Source organism: Netta rufina, assembly GCF_964035555.1.
Source record: "Netta rufina genome assembly, chromosome: 4".
Classification (NCBI taxonomy): domain Eukaryota; kingdom Metazoa; phylum Chordata; class Aves; order Anseriformes; family Anatidae; genus Netta; species Netta rufina.
The window spans coordinates 30,633,060-30,653,072 of NC_140127.1; the positions used below are offsets into that span (position 1 = coordinate 30,633,060).

Sequence of the window (20,013 nt, forward strand, 5' to 3'; positions counted from 1 at the left end):
TTAAAGAACTGGAGAGTCCTCTGTAGGGATCTTTAAAAGCTGAGACACCAACATGTAATTAAAAAGACAAACTCAGTAATGTCAGCCTTTATATCGCTTAGCCAGATATTAGGGAAATCCTCACAAAGGACATGTATCTGGAGAATCCAGATACATGTCCTTTGTGAGGATTTCCCTAACACTAGATGATCTAATTGAATACAATGCTATGAGTAGAAAAAAGGCTTGCAACTTATTTAGCTCCTAGATGGACACACCCTTTTTCTTCAAACAGAAATACACCTTTTTCCCAGAACAGTAACCAAACTGCAAAATCATACTGAGGTTTCTTTTTTTTTTTTTTTTTTTTTTTTTTTTTTTCCAAAGTATCTTGCATTCCTAAATCACCTGGAAACTTCTGAGATGAGACCTTTTACTAACTACTAAAAGTGTAATGACTATTAGTAACCCTTCTTTAGGGGTTCAAGATCATTCACTTGAAATGATTCACTTCACAGAAATGTTTATCTTGTTTGATTTCAAGGTCAACTTTATTCCAAGGATGTAGCTAGAAGAGTTAGATTGTTGCCCTCTTTCAAACTGCAGAAACATAAATCTTACCCCAGTGAGGGTGTTATCAACTTGCACTGCTAAGTACTGATGTATGACTAAAGGATGTTCAGATTTAATGTTTGTTGCTTCTCTGGGGATACAGAAAAAGTCACATAACCAAGCCAATGGTAAATATCTTTGAAAATGCAGTATTTCAGAAATGGTAATATATAAAAGGAGCCAATAAACACTTATAATAAATAAAAAGAGAGAAACACAAATAAATAAGCATGCATGTTTAGTCATAAAAACTTCAATGCTATACAAATCAGCACCATGTCTCTTATAAATGTAATATATCTCTGATAAACCTGACTGGTCAGCTATTTAAAGTTCAGGATTACAAAAGCAGAAATACGCTTCAGATTTTGATCATATTAGGGATCACTACATTTTCAGTTCAAAATATTTTTTGAAAATATTATTTGAAAAAAGTTTCAAAATATTTTCAGTTCTTGTTTCTATCTTTTTAATTTAAAGCACGGTATATTTGCCTCAGACTACTTTTTTCTTAAAATGTCTTATGTTTCACCTTGTGGAATGCATCCTTGCTACTTTTCAAAGTAACAGATTGTATTTGTTTCTTGCTATTAACTAATATAGATTGTGAGTCCTCCCTGATTACTAATAATTATTAATATTTTCAGATCAAGAAAAATAATTTTTGTATTTTGAAATAGCCCTCTGAAAAAGAGATACCTATTAAAAATGTAATGAAAAGGTGTTTTTGTAAAAAGAAAAGAGAAAGGCAGCCAACCGTGGCAGAGAAGCCAAAAGAAGTACTCCAGTCATGGTTCTCCACATTTTGTGTAGCTCTTGGTTTATTTTGGTTGTTATATCGCTGGAGAAGGAATAGGCATGGCAGATGACCTGAGCAGCGGCACACAGACCTGGGCATTATGTGGGAACTTTTCAACTTAACAAAACTTGGCAGGAACCCTTCCCGCTCCCCAGGGATTACAGCTCCCCCCTACTGCAAGACTCTGCTGATCACAGACTGGGACGGTGATGGGGCAGGTCCTGACCCTACTGGGGGAATCATCACACGTTTGTGCATGTGAGGCTGCACAGGACTTATGTCCTGCGGGGATGTGCAGGTTAATGTGTGGGTGAGAGGCTTCCGAGGAAGGCCAGGGACTGGAGGGATGCTTCAACTTCATGCCTAGCATCTGGGAAATAGTTACAGTGAATCTCCTCGGAACATGGAGAAGATTTGGAAAATAAGGAGTATGGACTGGTGGAAGTGGGAATACCAGGTAAAGGGGGGGGACAAGGAGGTCAGAGCATGGGGAAGGAGCTGTCATGACATGGGGAAAGGATTACAAATAGAAATGTCAGGATGCCAAAGCCTGGCTCTACACATCACCAAGTTCCTGGGGACTGCAGGTTGGGCCACCCCCAAGCTGAAGTCCCATGTAAAATCTAATTAGTTAAGATAATATTGTTTTGATTAACTCTATGTCCTACAATCTCGTAATATATGAAGGGCCTGCCCACTGTGCTGTGCTACACAGCATGAAAGCAAGAGGCTGAAGTGCCTCATGAAATGAATCTCTAATGAAATAAAACCCATCAGGTAACAACTGTGCTAATTCTCTTCCAAACATCATTACATCATTCCATTTCTATTAGTCTTCAGAAAACCTGCTGCAAGAGGTAGTTATTTAGAGCCTTAATCATCATCCTGCTTTCTTACTTCAAACATTCTTTAAATGCTCTAATTCCTATAAACTGCAGTGTGACACAGTGTCTGCAGCATCACCCACACATAGATAAGATCAGATTTGTCCAGGTATCGAGAAGCAGAGAAAGTGTCCTCATCACATAAGTGCTGGAACCATTATCAAGCAAAGTTTCAATGTGGAGGTGGATTTTACAGGACTAGGAATGACAAGGCTTCAGTGAAAATGATGAGCGAATAATGGAAGTGAAGTTGCTTTCTGTGTCCAGTGTCATTTCAAAGCAACTGAGAATGGCTCGATGGTGCTAAGTGGACTGTGACAGTATGTGTGAATGCAGGTTACCCAGTGGGACTCTTGCAGCACTTGCATCAGGATTGATCCAAAATGATAGCCAGGACAGAACAACAATTAGCAGTGTAGGAGCATAAACACCCATCATGTAAAATCCAACTTGTCTTCTTAAAGTGAAGATTACTTCTACACAAGTGTAATAACCTTTAAAGAAATAAATGCATATTAAGGTTTAATATGCTTTGCAGGTCAACCTTTTCAGATTAGTATCTTCTAGGCCTTTTCTACTTATCCTAGGAGTAAAGGTTTACTGATTCGATTTTTTTTTTTTTTTTAATAAAGTCAAGAAGTTCAATTTGAAAAGCATTCAAAGTACGGATCAATGTAACCTACGACTGTGATTTGGCATGTCATACTCTCTGTAATCTATAAGGTACCCTCTGTCTTTTCACAGCACAGAAGTAAACAGCAGCTACAGCTTCATCTTGACACTGGCTTAAGCTCACCTGAAAATCCTACTTAGCATTAATTTGTGAAGAACATGGAATTAAAAAAAAAAAAAAAAAAAAAGTTAGTTTAGAAAGGTTAGAATGGAAAGAGGTGACCTGAATATGATTCTATGCAGAGATTTCCCCAGTACTGAAAGCTGGTATAGGTAACTTCTAAAATTGGTACAGACTTTGTACAAAAGACTCTAAAAGCATTAAATTTTGAAAGTGAAGAATATTGCCTCAAAGCTTCTAAAATGAGGAACTAAAGCACCAAATGTTTCCGAAAATGTCTAATAACATGAATTCAATAACAAATAAAGCCACAGGTAGTAGGGATTTGCTGGAGATAACAAAAGGATTGGGTAGTTTGACAACCAGAAAACCAGCTGTGTTTCTATTTTCACTCGTTTAGCAGAACTGGCATTTTTATGTTAATATTAACACAATAACATTGTAAAAACATCATAAACTATTGTATTACAAGGAAAAGACATTTCTATGTTACATTACAACAATAAGAAAACCCAAGTCAGTATATATCTGTAAATAAAAAGTTTGTGCATACCTAATTTAAAATGTAGAATCTATCAAAAATATATTTATTTATCTTCTATCTTTTATCAACTAAGTATCCTCAAATGATAAGTCACCTTAAAATATTATTAGAAACTGCAATAATTAAAACAATAAAATGATAAAACATTAAGGACATATACCCTTGCTGTGTTGAAGACACTATATGGTATTTTACAGTTCATTCTATCCTAGTCAATGATCTGTAGTCTGGCAAATTCTACCTGTATAATTTCTGAATAGTTTCTGGGTGTTGGTAGGTTTTACATTCAAACAGGGGGTGATCTTTAAAATAGTTATTTCTTTGCTTTGTGCCAGAAATGCATTCTGTATGGCATTGTATCATCCTCCGTTAGGCAGAGAATATCCGTTGCCTTCACCATTCAGTTTCTTTGGACTTTTTTGGATCTGTCATACATTTTGGTAAACAAAGAATAGGCAATTTGCAAACTTAAATAATCAATTTATTGCCATAAAAAGTCACACCAAATTTGCTGACCCTCTTTCTACTTAGGCAGGTATTATAAAACATCAGTTGACATAAATTGGCGGAAAAGATTAAGTTATTTGCAGCTGGCAAGAATCTCCTGCATAAGCTGTAATTTTGAAAACTTGCTTGTACATGCAACATTGCCTCTTGATTACCTGATAAAATCCTTAACTGATTTAATTTTACTTGTGTGCAAAAACTGCTTTTTGAAACGCCTTCAATATAAGAATTTAAAGTAAATCAAACAGTTACTGAATCCTGAAAATAGCCTTTGAAATATTTCAGCATACCAAAATGTTCAAATTGGATTAATGACATGTTAATTCCAGTCTTGATTATAAGATTAACATGGATAATCTCCAGTTTTAAACAAAAAGGATTAGCAACAAAAGAATTATGAAAACTTTGTTAAATGTAATGTCATTCCACTAGTTCTGATGGTTCTCTAATGTTCTTTCTTTAATGTTCAAATCACATGCACACACAACAATGTGACTATTGTGTTGAGCACTTTGTACAATGTCATTTTACCTTGTGACCACAAGGTGTTGAAACTTGAAAGAGCAATGCTAGTTTCTTTCCAGTTTAACTGTAAAGTGTGCAGTGATTAATTCTTACATTTTTCTTTAATGTACTAAAAATCCTAAAAATGCTTAAACTATCCAAAGATTTTTTAGATTTTTAATTTCAGACTTAGGACAAAACATAAAATAATGCTAAATTTGAAAACACAGTTACAAGATAGCAATGTGGAGTAAATATTCCCTTTTTCCCTCAAATAAAATGCAAATCTCTTTACATTGCATCCAATTTTCCCATGTTTCTGAATATTATTTGGGAACCGCAAGATTGATCCGTTTAATTTTCCATTATTTTGTAGCCTATTTTTTTCAGTAAAATCATTATTTATTTAAGACTAAATTATTTTTCTCACTCCTAAGTAAACTTCTACCATTTCTAGACTTAGACTTGAATGCCTTCTAGTTATTGGTTATGCTTTCCCCAATGCAGCATTTTCCTGAGAACGGATAATTTCATACTATTTATAAATGTAAATACCTGAGACACTGAATTGTGTAGTTAGTAGGCTAAAAACTCACTCATTTTGCAGTTTAAAAAAATGAAATAAATTTTAATTATCTTTTTCAAACTAAATTCCGTAACTCCAAGCCCTATTAATGTTACCTGAGATCTCTCAAGAACAACTGCAGCTGAATAGTCAGCAAGAAAATTACAAAGATGCTTCAGCACCACAGACACCTTTGTAGAGTTTTAATGGGAGATTTGTGCATATGATGCAACAGCACTGACTAAAATACATCCTGCTGACTTCAAGTATTATAGGAAGTCTTGTGTTTGCCACAGTATGTGAGCAGTTTGGATATAATTATAAGCAGGAATCAATCAAGGTAGAAAAGATTAATCATTAAAGCCAGAATACAGAAACCATTGTAGAAATTTGTACCTACTCCCAGAAAACAACCACAGGACTGAAGAAATATAGATCAAATAGCTCTGTGTTTAGACTGCAAACAGCTTTCTATAGTGACACACTTTCAAGAACACTTAGAGAAAGGAAGAACCTGCAGAGGGAAGCTTTTGAAGTTATACTCTAATGTTATCCACTTTTTGAACAAAAGTTTGACCAGAAAACCAAAATTATCCTTATTTGCTGCATATCACATAATTCCACATGAAATGTCTATCAGAAAAGTTTGATATTACAAGCATAAAAAGTTACCAGGACTATAGAAACAAAATGGTGATGGAAAGATCGGAAGATGTAAGCAAAACCAATACAAACATTTAATTTCACCTTTAACTTAGACATTTCTGTATTTGAATTTGTTTGCAGTAATTATTATATGTGATTGTTACTATGATATGAACTACTGGTAAGTTACAAGTAATCTATTTCCTCCCATAAAATGTAAGGCAAGAACCCATGTTTATGGGTAATATCGATGTTTATGGGTATTAATCATTACCCATAAACAATAATTGAAGGATGCTTAAAGTTTTTACCAAGGAAAACACTTTAATTACTTACCTGTGCCTTTATAATACTTGGTACAGTTACCATATTCAATATCCTCCTTTTTAATATCAAACTGAGGCAGAGCAATTTTCTCTAATTGTACAGGATCTCCAGACTGCCAGATGAAACGTAAGTCATCAGTTGTGTAACCAACTACAAGAACAAAATGAAATAATAAAGACCATCTTAATCAATGTTTCCAGTACTAAAATCTAGCATGTATGTACCATTATTTCTTTTACTCTTTCTTTCTGCTTCCCATTCAAAAAATTAGACAAAACATGAAATAATATACAACTGAATTTTTATGTAGATCTAAATTAATAGATGACAGGTGTAATATTACGTTATTAGCAATATTACACTGATTAAGAGGTGCTCATGACAGTGCTCACTGTCCAAACAGATAAAGCAATCCACAGCTTTGAAGTTTACATATTCATTCACACTCTACTTCAGCAAAGCATGAAAAATATACTGAACTTCAACAACACTCACAAGTCCTAGGAACTTCAACAAAATGTAACAATGCACCTAATTACTGTGATGAATCTTGGCTTTTGTGTAAAACAACTTTTCTGCTTAGTTGTTAACATTAAAGGCCCTGATTGATGAAAGCACTGACATTTAGGAAATGCATAACCAGGAATTTAAGTAGATGCATAACCCTACTGAAATCAATTCAGTGCCACTGTGCCTTCATGATCTGTCCTGAATATGGACAGACCTCCACATACATTTGAGTGCCTAAACCATGCTTTATACAACACCACTAAGTGAAAGGCAGTGAAAGTTAGGCTTATAATGTTCAAACATAAAGCAGTATTAACTAAATATGCAGCCATAATCATGATTTTACATGTTGTTTTTCTGCTACCTTCTGTTTATTAAGGATTAACTGAATACAGAGATAGTGTGCGTTAAATGGGAACAGAGATGGGGAAATGTAAAAAAGACTAAGTTGGGATGTAGTGGTTCACAATTCAAAGACTCTGAGAAATGTTTAAGGAACCATTCTTGTTCTGGAGGCATTGGAGAGATGTTTTTTTATCTTTGAAAAATAGCTGTCATTTAAAAAATTAAACTGTCTATAATCCAACTTTTCTAAGATCAACAATAACTTAATAAAATCACATCTCAAAGCTCCATGATGAAAGTAATATAAAAAAAAAATTACTTGTTCTAATGTTTGATTCATACAATCAGTTTCACCTCTTTACAACATGCAGCAAATCACAAACACACTAACATCTTTTATAATACAATTACTGGATAGTAAAAATCTCGTCTAAAGGGAATGTGTAGAATTGGTGATCATAACTGCAGATACAGGGAACTGTTTGGTAAAAAATGGCAGCCTCTTTTGTTTTGGAAATCTAAGAACCAGGAAAAAATGTGATTTTAAAATATTTTAGTGGAATAAAATTGCCAATGGCTAACAGAGGAAGCAGGCCCACCGCTGGAACTCGAAGGGAGACTGTGGGTCATGGGTACAATTCTTAGTTTAGACAATGAAATAAAAAGATAGAAGAAAGTTGAGTGCATAAAATCTTTGCAATGAGCAGAAAATCCATTCCTCCTCCCAAATTTGAAAACAGTAACACAGCATGGAGAGAATAAAGTTGTTTAAATAAAGTTGATTACAAAGATGATTAAGTTTGAACTAACTTCCATTGATATTACTAATTCTAGGTCAACCACAAGTTGATTTGAGTTTACTATAAGAGTTTACTTCAGCTAATGTATATACATATCAGAGACGGGCAAAACACTAATACTATGGACACATTGCACTTCTAAGGGTAAACGCTAGCAATTAAAAACTAAATGGTAGAGCTCTGATATCATTATTATTGCCCTGGTCCCCAACAGGATGCCTTGCTCTGCTTTGATTAACCTTGACGTTTCCCAGGAGATTCAAGTAATACTGTTCATCATCAATGCAAGGGGATAAATTGGACCCTGACAATGTACACAGAAGCACGGGTTGTGTAAGTTAAAACTGTTGTGTAAGTTAAAACTGTGTATTCTTTATTCCAAAAGATTTGTGTTTCCATTTGATTAAATTTAGTGTATACATTTTTGTAATACTTATCAGTTGTCATAGTCTTTGATAGCAAAAGCTAAACAACAAGTGCATGGTGCCATAGCCACAAGAAACATTTTCATAGGGAAATATATGTTGGTAGGAATCAGTGAATGCTAATTTCAAGATTCATTATAAAACACTGACACAAACAATACAGAATTGATCATTTTGGTTTGATTCTCAGCCATGCCTAGAAGACAACTGTTTTTATGCAGAAAAAGATTTACATACAGCTTTCCAATTGCATCTTGCAGCGCTGTGTATCCATAGGAAACAAGGTCAAATCCAAAGGGCATGACAGCGTAATAGACAATCTGAAAATACAGAAATGGAATTTAAAAACAGAGTGAGCTGCCCTGTAAGTAGCAGACTGCAAGAAGAAAAAAACAAAACAAAACAAAATAAAAGAAAACAAAACAAAAAAACCACACACCTTAGATATTTGACTTTCAGCTTCTAAAATAGTAGAAAAAATGAACAACAATTTTAAGTAGCAATTAGTTGATAATAGCAATTTAAATATCTCTACCAGAAATTTTAAGTATCTCTAGTAGTCTGATAATACAGTTTTATATAGAGTGTTAAACATACAGTATTTCACAAATTATAGGACTAATAATAGATGGCAGAAGACATAATTTTTAAGAATAAACAAACCAAAGCTCCATACAGAACAGAAACCCATCTCCAGCAGTGGCTAGTGGCAGACTCCTGAGGAAGAATATGAGACTAGAGCAATCAGGAAATGACATTTCTCCAACAGCTTTCTTAAAGTTGTGCCTCAAGGACTTCCTAAGCCAGAAGTGATGCTTCAGTATTTAAGAGAGCTCGACAGACTTTTGTCCTTCCAGAAGCTGCTTGCTTCCAATTGCTTTCTGGAATCCATGTACACTTTAATCATACACAGCATCCTGCAGCTAGGAATACACTATCCTGCACACCCTAATGGTCTCCTTGCATCTGTCTTGACCCTGTCTCACAATTCTTTTACTGCAAAAAAAAAGGTGAATAATCAACATCCATCTACTCTTTCTGTGCTATTTGATATCTCTATACAATCACCTTAATTACTGTTTTTCCTGATGTGAAAAGATCTGCTTTGATTAGCTTTTCTTTATAAAGGATGCTGTTCCATATCTTTTCAACATCCTAGAATCCCCAGCACTTTCTCAATGAATACTGAGCGGTTAGCTGACATTTTCAAAGAACTAAGCATTATTACCCTAGGGTCTTTTTCCTGCATGGTAATACTCAAACCCACCAGTTTATATATAAAGTTAGAATAACTTTTTCCCAACATGCATAATTTCTTAGTTATTTACATTGAATTTCATCTCTAACTTTGTTGCTTAGATTAGATTTCTCTGTTATTCTCCCTGTTGTCTCTTTCCTTACTATTCTGCATAACTTAGCACCATCACAAGCCCTCACCAATTCACTGTTCACCTTTTTCCAGGTGATTTATGTGGAACAGCAGAACAGATTTTTCTACAGGAGTCCACTACTTATTTTCCTCCATGTGAACACTGACTGCTTATTCCTACATTCAGTTTCCTAATTCCTCGTTATTTATGCAGGCAACAACTCTCTCTCACATGTATCTTCTCATTCATATATGTTGATAATTGGAGATTCATTTATATGTGATAATACTTCTGTAAACTAAAAAGTCAAGGCATAGCAATATACATTTTTAAAAATGGTAATTTTAGTAGCATGCTACCAAACATAAGTATGCCAAAAATTAATCTTACCTTCATAGGTATCATTTCTGAACACATTGAATTAGTAAAATCAACAGAACATTTGTAGAGCTAGACATTATTGTCAAACTATATTGAATTTGATTTTGGCATATAGAAGTTTAAGGAGAAATATTTTTCCATCAGAAACACTTCTATTAGTATTCACTGAAAAATTTACAATCCACTAACCAAACACATTCACTGAAATAAGCTCATTTATAAATAGCTCCATTTTGGAAAAATGCTTGAAATGCTTTCATCATTTCACTTAACTTTTGCTGTTTCAAATGAGAAATTATTTTTGTAGCTGAAAGTGATTTTCCATTTTTGAAATAAGAATTTCAACGGACTTCAAAAACTGCAACATAAACAATTGAAATCAGAACCAGGACCTTTGGAGTGAGCCAAATGAAATGCTTCTGTTCTTCAATTTATTTCCTTTTCTGATTGCTGCCTACAAAAGTCTTGATATTGAGTTTTCTCATCCTTGGATTTAGAATGGGCAAAAAACCACACCAGACTCTTCCCATTTTCTTTCTTTTTTTTTTTTTTTTTTTGGAGCCACTTCTACTATGGGAACAAAGAAGTAATGCTACCATAATTTCAGATGTTCCCTCTAAGTGGTAAAGTAGCAGTGATTTGGGGAAATCAATTCAATTTGTTCTTTTCAGTGAATGAATGTTTTTATGGCATAGTGTACACTGACAAATAAAATTAAAACCACAAAAAAGTATGCATAAATTGCAATAAAATTAAATATTTCAGGGCCTTCTATATCCACTAAGGCACAGACCTTAATCAGGATTATGTCCTAGTACTTTTACAAAACATTTATAATTCAAATTTTGTAATATCTGCCTTTCCTTATATCATTAGTAAGTAATCATCATTTTCATTAGTTGATGTAGAAATTCAAGTGGTGAGAAAATTACGTTGCTTTGCTGAAGGCTTTACTTCAGAGATCTCATCCATTTCATTATGCTTCCAGGAATCTTGTCAATTATCAACAGAGTTTAAATTTTGTTACTAATACTAGTTTATTTAATGTGTTATTTTAACATGATAGATGAATGTATATACATTTCAAATTTTTAGCACTTGCTGGGCTATCAATTCACACGCTTTGAAACTCATTCTGGTTTATTTTCATACATTTCATTTAGTAGATCATTATTTAAAAATTGCCATATATATTTAAATATTAGCTAAAAACTGTAATGTGTTACTAATCTAACAGTGTATGTATCTCACATCAAGCCATTAATTCACTAAAAAAAAGAAAGATTAAAAATATTTCAGTAAAATACCTCATGCTGACTAATACATCTCCATCCCGAAATATAAAGAGAAGGATATTTTCTTGAGTGACATCATGGAAGTTAGCATTTTTTTCATTTGCAAAGAACAAGTCTGGCTTCCAAAGACACTTAAACATTGTTGGGTCCACTGTCAGTGTGTCCGAACCCCTCCAATCATTGGGTAGTTTCAGTCTAGGGTCATTCCACTTCTGTCTTAAAAAGATGTTGACTCTATAATCCTGGCAAGAAAAATACATAAGTATTAGAGCAGCCAAAAGTCTATCCCCCCACCAAAAAAAAAAAAAAAGAAAAAGAAGACCTTTATATCAGATTCACTAAAAAAAAAATAATTTATGCCCTGATTTTTCTATCACATAGATAGTAATCACTATTCAAGCAGCATTAATAAGTGTCAATTTTAATAAAATTTACTACAAAAAAGTAGATTGTGTCTTATACTTTGAATACAATAACTTTTTTGTTTGTTTGTTTTAAAAAAGGACCAAGTTGTCCACCCAGGATGCTTTTTGTATCCCCTCTGATAGTAGCCAAGTTACACAGGCATAAATAAAAGCAGGCAGCAATGCAGAGGGAGCCATAGCATGACTACACTGAATTACTGCAGCTGCAGGCACAGCATCACTTCTATCAACATATCCTGAAAGTGTAAATTCCAGTTTATTCTACAGTCAGCTAGGTGCCACACTGATGGTAATGTGCCCATCTATAAAAGCAGAAAACCCACCAGATAGATAGCAGATTTTAAACTACACACAGAGAACACATCCTTGGGACCTGTAATAGTGATTTGGGGCTATTTTTGTAGGAAAACTTATGACAGCATGCAGCTAAGGTAGCATGTATGAAAGCAGGTGAAGAAAAGGTATCAAAAATCAAGACAAAATCAAGACTTTACATAGAGGAATTTTTCCTCTGAATTCAGCAGACGTTATACTCAAGTATGGACAGTAGTAGAGCCACGTTCAATGAGAACCAAATTTTGCCTTTGGGAATTGGAGTAGCATGTGTCTCAGGGCAAAACGATACCCACATGCGTTCTGTCCTCAGTGAAAGCTGTGTGCATCCAAAGGAAAAATCTGACCCAGTATGTCAGTTATGATTTTTCAGTCTTACATGTAAGTCTTTTTGCTTTTCACATTTACATTTAAGTCAATGCCTCTTGTTTATGTAAATGTAAACTAGGCAGATCACATACCAAGAAAAAAAAAAAAAAGGCATTGTTAAACAAAGTAAAACAAAAATAAAATTCTTTATTTAAGGTAACTGTATCTCTGGTCTTCCTATTCATATTCTATGGTGAGTTTTCTTTATTTTTTTTTTTTTGTAATTATCTGTTAAGCACAAAGAAGCAACCTGAGATAGGAATTGCTACTGTTTTACAATTATAACAAAATGCTCAGTATCTGTGAAGGTTCTTGATATATTTTTGATTTATCAATGTATTCAACATGGCAAACTAATCTTATAAAGGCATGCTGTACAAGTTAGTGTCTTACACATTTTAGTGTTGATACAGAGCAAGTTCTCTTCTATAGTACTAACTATAATGCCTATATTTACAGTCCAAACCAAGTGCTGCATTTAGAGACTCATGCTCACTCCAACAGGAAGGATTTCATTTAGTTAAGACCTCATGTAGAATAGTTTACCCCACTGATTTATGTGGTTAATTGGAACACAGTGCCCACCTTCCCATGTCCAGTTCACCACTCAGATCAGCCCAGGTATTTCTTTACTACACTAAAATACTAAGCTGTGTAATGTGTTTTTCCACTACATTGTGATGAAAAGCAAAGGACAAAGACTAAGTGTAAAGATCTGAAGCAACATTTATTAATATGCATAGTTCTGAGAGAAATGTTACTCTTTAGCAGTCTGTTTTTGAAACAAAAAGTATATGTGGTCTGATTTTTCTTTACACAAAGGCCTATATCATCCTGTCAAAGTAAAGAAGCAGTATAAAATAACGGATGGCATAAACTGACTTAGTACTGGAAGGCTTTCACAGAGAAACTTCAGAATATGAGGGAATTCAGGTCATTATCTCAGAGTGCATCTTTTCAGTTATATACAGATAATCAAAAAATTATTTGCTTGTTTCTGAAGTTCCTATTCCAGATGGACTTCTTGTCTCTGTGAAAACAATTATTTTCTACCATATGAGATAAATACTACATACTGGTCACATTCATAAGCATAATATGAAAATCAATTTCCCCATAAACAAGTGCATTACCCTCATTTTAACAACAAAACAAACAAACAAAAAAACCTTACAGCCACAGGCAAATGATAAGCACTATCCAACACTTGCCTTCAGCTTAAGCATTGTGGTGGTTTTACCCTGCTCGGCATCTGAGCTCCACCCCAACTGCTCTCTCACTCCCCCTCCTCAAAGGGAAAGGGGAACAAAATATGATAGAAAGGGGTCAAGGGCTGAGATAAGGACAGGGAGATCACTCAACAACCATTGTGATAGGGAAAACAGACTCAGTGTAGGGAGATTAATTAAATTTATTACCTATCACTAGTGGACTACAACAGTGAGAAACTAAAAGCAAACTAAAAACACCTTCCCCCTTCTCTCCACTTCCTGAGCAGCTCAGGGGATTGGGGAATGGAGGCTGTGGTCAGTCCCTAATTCAGAAGAAGATGTTTAAATCACTGCAAATCAGAATGCACTGTCAAAATAAGAATTGGTAATAAGATCAGGTGGGTGGTACTTTACTTCTTTCCTTGCTCTATTACAAATGATCTTTAGTATACCAAACAATGGGCTGTAGTGACAGTTTAAGAACTTGATTCTATTCCCATTGGAGTCAATGGAAGAGAATTCCCCCTAAAATAGGTAGGTTCAAATCTACCTAAATGACTAGAAAACTGTGACACTGTACTTGGAAAGGAAGTTGACCCCATATTTGAGGCAATACAGAAAATGTCCAGAGAAGGAAAGAGATGTCAAGAGACAAAACTGGTGCTACAGACAATAATGTGCAGAAGGGCTTCTTTTTAGCAGAATACAAAATAATACAGCATATGGCAGGCTGTGATCTGGTATAATCCATTTTGGAACAAGCCTGCAACTAGTCCTCTAAGCCTTGGGAAACAAACTTTCAGATTCAGAATGTGCACTGCAGTTAGGCTCAATGTGTGCTGAAGAAATGTTCTGCATAATACACATGGTCTTCCTCCTCCTATACATTTTACAGATGTTCTTTGAATATTGCAGAATGATCAACATTTTACAATAAAAGGGAGTCAGTCACATAACAATTGCAAAGCCTGAAACTAGGGTGAAAAAAAGAGTCACCATTGGAGTGAGGAGGACCTGGGAGGTAAAAAAGAATCACTAAATTGTTCTACGGGGCTTTGCTTTGCTGTGAAACTCCCAACAGAAGGCAAGTTGTTTTTCAGGGAGGTCAAAAGGGGAGGCCTTCTAGGAAATATTTCAAATGTAACCTACACAGTGGGCATATGGCCAGAAATACTCTTCAGGCCAGAATCTAGGCATAGCCAACACTTCTCTCTCTGCAAACTGGAGCAACACTAGACCATGAAAAGCTTTTTCTATATCAACTACAATGATACAAAGAAAGGAAGCATAAAAGCAGTCTCTTAACCGAGCAGGAGTAGAGCACTCTCTTTTAACAGAGCAGTAAAGTAGAAAACGGCATTTTTTTAAACTAAAGGAAGAAAACTGAAATTTATTTTAAGCACATGAATACTAAAATAAATAAATAAATAAATAAATAAATAAATAAATAAATAAATAAATAAATTAGTGAAAAGGTTTTAAAGTAAAGGAGAAAGAAGTGTTTTGCCATTTGAGTCTGAGAAGAAAGGTTACAGTGCAAATACAGACCCTGAGGATAGCCTGTGTAGACAAAGGGACAGATCATTAGTACAGCTAAAATATTATAGCTCATGGGTATTTATAACACAAAGGACCTATCCCTAGGAATCTCTGACTGGTCTGTAAGTTTCTAAGTGTGGCATAATCACTGTATTTTTCCACAAATCTGCAAGATCAAAAACAGAGTTAGCATGGGAATCCCAGACAAGTACTCCAAAGAACTAGAAGGAAACAAGTTACATAAGTTCAGTGAAGGGAGCTCACTGGAAGCTTTCCTCCATTTTAGCTGTACAAATTATTATTCACTCTGTAGTTAACTTTTTCCTTTCCTTTCCTTTCCTTTCCTTTCCTTTCCTTTCCTTTCCTTTCCTTTCCTTTCCTTTCCTTTCCTTTCCTTTCCTTTCCTTTCCTTTCCTTTCCTTTCCTTTCCTTTCCTTTCCTTTCCTTTCCTTTCCTTTCCTTTCCTTTCCTTTCCTTTCCTTTCCTTTCCTTTCCTTTCCTTTCCTTCCAGTTTACCTGTTTGATGCATGTATGAAAAGGTTGCAATTATCTCTACTACTCAACAATACAACATGAACCTTACTTTTTCTAGACATGGAGCAAATATTTCCCCTCCGGTTTCTTCATGGGAGTTTGAATAAAGCAATATAGACTTCTGGGCCATGCCTCCACTAATCTTTATTCAAGCTTATTGATGCTTTTGTACAGAGAAATTCCCTTCTCTCTTAAAACTAAGTGGACTCCACATCAGCAGAAGGTCATCTCTACTCTTTTTTGTTGATGATGAGCCAACTGCATAGCTAAGAAAAACAATAGTTCTGGGACTAGAAGGACAGAAAGAAAAAAATAATTGATCCCCATCAAAGGAGCAGAACAGGGAATGTGACATTAAGTCATAAAATCATTTCCCCTGTCATTAGCCAGTCAAAGGATGTTGATAATGACAATCAGTTTGATCTACTGCCGGACAACTCATGCCCACAGAGGACAGGCTGCAGAGGTCTGGTCCCAGTAAGACTGTTTCTGGCCTTCCTTGCCCTCAGTCTAGCCACACTTTTATTTCCCGTTTTAACCCTGAATGAGTAAAGTTCTTGTCTCAGCACCCACCTCTGCCTCCTGATCTGTCTCTGCTTTACTATACTGGCTTTTATCCAATGACTGCCTTGTTTTCAGCTGGAACAGATTGTGCAACCTGTCTAAACATGTAATCTTTAGCAGAATGCGCCCTTCTCTCCATGTCTGCTGTACTCATCAATCCCAGATGATGGAGACACATTATTGTTACATGAGGTAAAAAAAAGGAAATACAAAGCTAAGAAAAAATGCTGGTCCTTGTGTCAAAGATCAGTTGTATCAAGTTCTTATTGTTCATCGTATTTTCTCTTAATATCTGCAAAGAGCCCCCAGTCTTCAGCATTTATATAAGTTTAATGACACTCTTGAAAGTTTTCTAATACATGCTATTTTTGAATACATGTCATTTGGGATTTTTGGCCTGGCTACAGTTGGTGAAAAGACTGAATCACTGGTTACTGTATTTTTTAGAGAAGCCATGTCTGTGTGAGATTCCTGAAACTTTGTGGGATTCCTGAAATATGCAAGGAACCAGCCACCATGATATGATGACAAAGAACACTGCAGGGGCCTCTTTACAGGTTAGAGGTTCCAGACATTAATTCCATGGATAGAGTTGCCTATTTCAGAGAGTGGTCTGAGAGTGGGTTAAGGTTACACCTTACTGAAGGTTATCTCCTTCTGCACTTCTTTATAAAACAGCCTCCCGAACTGAAAGGAAATCTGCATACCCAATGGCCTTTTGTAACAGGCACTGCACCCATTTGTTTGTTGGGTCCTCCACCACCCCCACCACCTCATTTCCAATCACCTGGCACTCATGGTTATTTTCCCCCACCCTTCAATCACCCAGCAAAAGGAATACTGATATGATGCAGAATGTGCCTTTAGCTTGGTCAAACAGGATGTTTTATCCCCATGCAGATTTTTGCAGAAAAGCTGAATTTAGCTAGTGCAGCCAGAAGTGGCTACAGAGCCAAAAATCACAATACATCATTCACTGAATACTTACAATTGTATTATTTCACAGCTTTTTGTATCAGTAATGATATCACTTCAACCAGTTTAGTAGCTGCTGATAATTTTAGAGAATCGGTCAAGAAATCAATATTCCTCATTACTCACACTAATGCCCAACGCAGTAAAGATGCAGACAGCTACCTTCTTCACCAGCACTGAGGAACCTTTTTCAGCAGTTCTATTACTGTGTGCAAATATCTCTCCTTTCTGAATTCAGGTGGCTCCACTGGTCTTTCATAGAACTGAGTACTCAGCTCTAGGAAACACTTTTTCTGTGATTATGGAGGTACCAGTTGTCTCCAAGACCGAGGGACTTGTTGCTGTCTGGTGCATTATCCAGACCATGTGAAGACACATACCAGCCTATGCCCAAGAGAGCAGCAATTCCTGTATGTCCATAGGACCCTATACTCCAGGACAAAAGGCTTCCCAAGTGATATATGTAAGAACAAATCAACTAACTCTTTTGTCAGTGCCTCTGACAATGTCCTCTGACACATGAAGGGAACCGAGAAGTAAATCAGGCTTCACATTAACATGCTTAGATATCACAATGATGGGCTGGACATAGAAATCTAAATAAAAGCATAAATTAAATTGAGGTTGGTGTCTGAAGCTCTGAAATATGAAGGAGCGCATGACTTATCTTGCTGAACATCCTAGTAAATTTGTGAGCAACGAGACAGGAATTCACAGGCAGGCATACATGCATTGCAGTGGAGAAGATGCTTAGTTTGGGGGGTCAAGGCACACCCCTTACACTCATGTTTTGTTACTATTTGGATGTGGGTGAATTGTAAAAAAGCCTCTGTAAAAGTCACTTTTTAAAGCATGTAATAAATTCAAAAAACTTGAAAGGGCCATCTGGCCTAATATACCTGCCATCTTAGACATGTATCTCACTCCTACTTTCCTGTTCTTCCTCCCTGCTCCTTTAAACTTCAGTCCCCTTTTTGTTTTCAGGAAATAAATCTCAAAGTATCTTCAGTAAACTTACATTCTTTGTTTTAATATCACTTCCTGCTAATGCCATTTGCTGACTTGCTATCATTTGCAATCAAATCTAAATCCTTTATTCCCTCCTAGCACAGAAACAGAAATCTCTGTCCAAGCTGCTCAAAAGCTTCTTCAGCCACTGCATATGTTTAAATTCAAGTAACTCTGCAGTCTCAGTGAAACATCATTAGCGTATCGTGGGTATTTACTTCCATGTACAACAAGAGGTGGTTTATTATTTATTAGCCGTATTATGGCTTATTGCTTCTCTGCCACTGGTACTAGGAATGCTGCCTTAACCACTGCATTAAAAAAGCAACCTGATTTGGGTAACTTTCTCAATGCTGGACACAGCAGATCACTGCAGCTGTTTCTACACTGGATGGTCTGGAAGTGCCTCAGGACTCTCTGGTCTCAGTACACACGTTGGCTGTGGCTTCCCACATACTGGTAAGACATGGCGCACTCCCATCTTTTTTACCCAAAAGAAAAACCCTGATCAGGTCATAACATCTTCAATAATTGAGTGTATATTTCACAATATTTTTGACAGCATTTATTGGAAAAATCATTACAAAAAGATCTTTAAGTCCCAGAATACTGGAAAGTGCTTTGCTGGAATTACATTTATTTTGAAATTGATTCTACTTTATATAACAACAACAAAAACAAGTCAAAAGTGCAATGTGGATTATTTGGTGCTGTTATTGGCATGTTGAGATACTTTGAACTGAGAAAACTATTTTAGAAGCTTCAGTCTATCTTTTTGTTTTCAGTTTATCTTTTCTCACACAGCAAATAAACAGGAGGAATAGTACAGTCATTGATGGTCTGCTCTTTTTTTTTCTTCTCCTTGTATTCCTCTATGATTTACTCCAGTTCTCAGACCAACAAAGAACCTACCTATATGCTCGAGACTTAAGTATGTATGTTCTTTCCCTTCTCATCTACAGTCCAAGTAATTCCTTTATTAATACACAGAGCTAATATTTATTATTATTATTAATGTGTATTTATTAATACACAGAGTTAATATTTATTAACTGTCAGGCATACTTTCCAAATGTGTTCTTCCTTTGAACAAAGTATGGAAAAAAAGTTCTTTTCTTGCATCTTAGAAACCACAGATTTCTTTTTATGTTCATCAGATTCTAAAAGCTATGGCAATCTGTGAGCTAAATGGATTAACAGGTTTACGTTTACAGCATAATGCACAGTCTATCACTAGCCCAATTAATTCGCTTCTCAGTCCGCGCAGTCAAAACAATCATTTATACTTTATAGTTCATAATCCTCACCCTGAAATTTAATTTTATAAGAAAATCTGCATGTGTGCTCCATTCATTACATTTCAGTCTTACCATAGTTGTCTCTTGAATTGACCCAAAGCTGTTAATGAAGATGTTTACTGCAACATCGACTGGAATTCCTTTTAAAAAAAGGAGAGATTTCTAGTCAGCTGCACAATCCAGAAAAGGCACACTATCCTTCATTTGAGGCTTCTTTGTACTGCTATCACAATAAGAATATTTTTCACAGCTTTATATTTTCAAATTAATATATACATGCTGTTTTCAAAAGCTATGGTTAATCTGTTGCCACTGAAAGTTAATGGAAATCATGAGAATTATTTTCATCCTAGTGATAAGGAAACACAAAAAAAAATCTCAGTCTAGAGTGCTAAGCTTAAAGCATTTCATAGCCCATAAATATGAATCATTTTCAAATTCCATGATTTTCAGCTATCACAGAATGCACCAT

At 35.4% G+C, this 20,013-nt stretch overlaps 1 protein-coding gene across 1 annotated transcript in view; it reads right to left on the bottom strand.

The window, feature by feature from the left end:
- Nucleotides 1–20,013, bottom strand: part of GLRB (glycine receptor beta) — a gene marked incomplete at both ends in the record, with an annotated part of 48,220 nt that overhangs the window by 14,541 nt on the left and 13,666 nt on the right. The window contains 5 exons of the mRNA XM_084285978.1: nucleotides 2,616–2,768; nucleotides 6,169–6,309; nucleotides 8,477–8,559; nucleotides 11,298–11,527; nucleotides 19,614–19,681. Of these exons, the coding sequence (XP_084142104.1) occupies nucleotides 2,616–2,768; nucleotides 6,169–6,309; nucleotides 8,477–8,559; nucleotides 11,298–11,527; nucleotides 19,614–19,681 (675 nt within the window). The remainder of the gene's footprint in view (nucleotides 1–2,615; nucleotides 2,769–6,168; nucleotides 6,310–8,476; nucleotides 8,560–11,297; nucleotides 11,528–19,613; nucleotides 19,682–20,013) is intronic.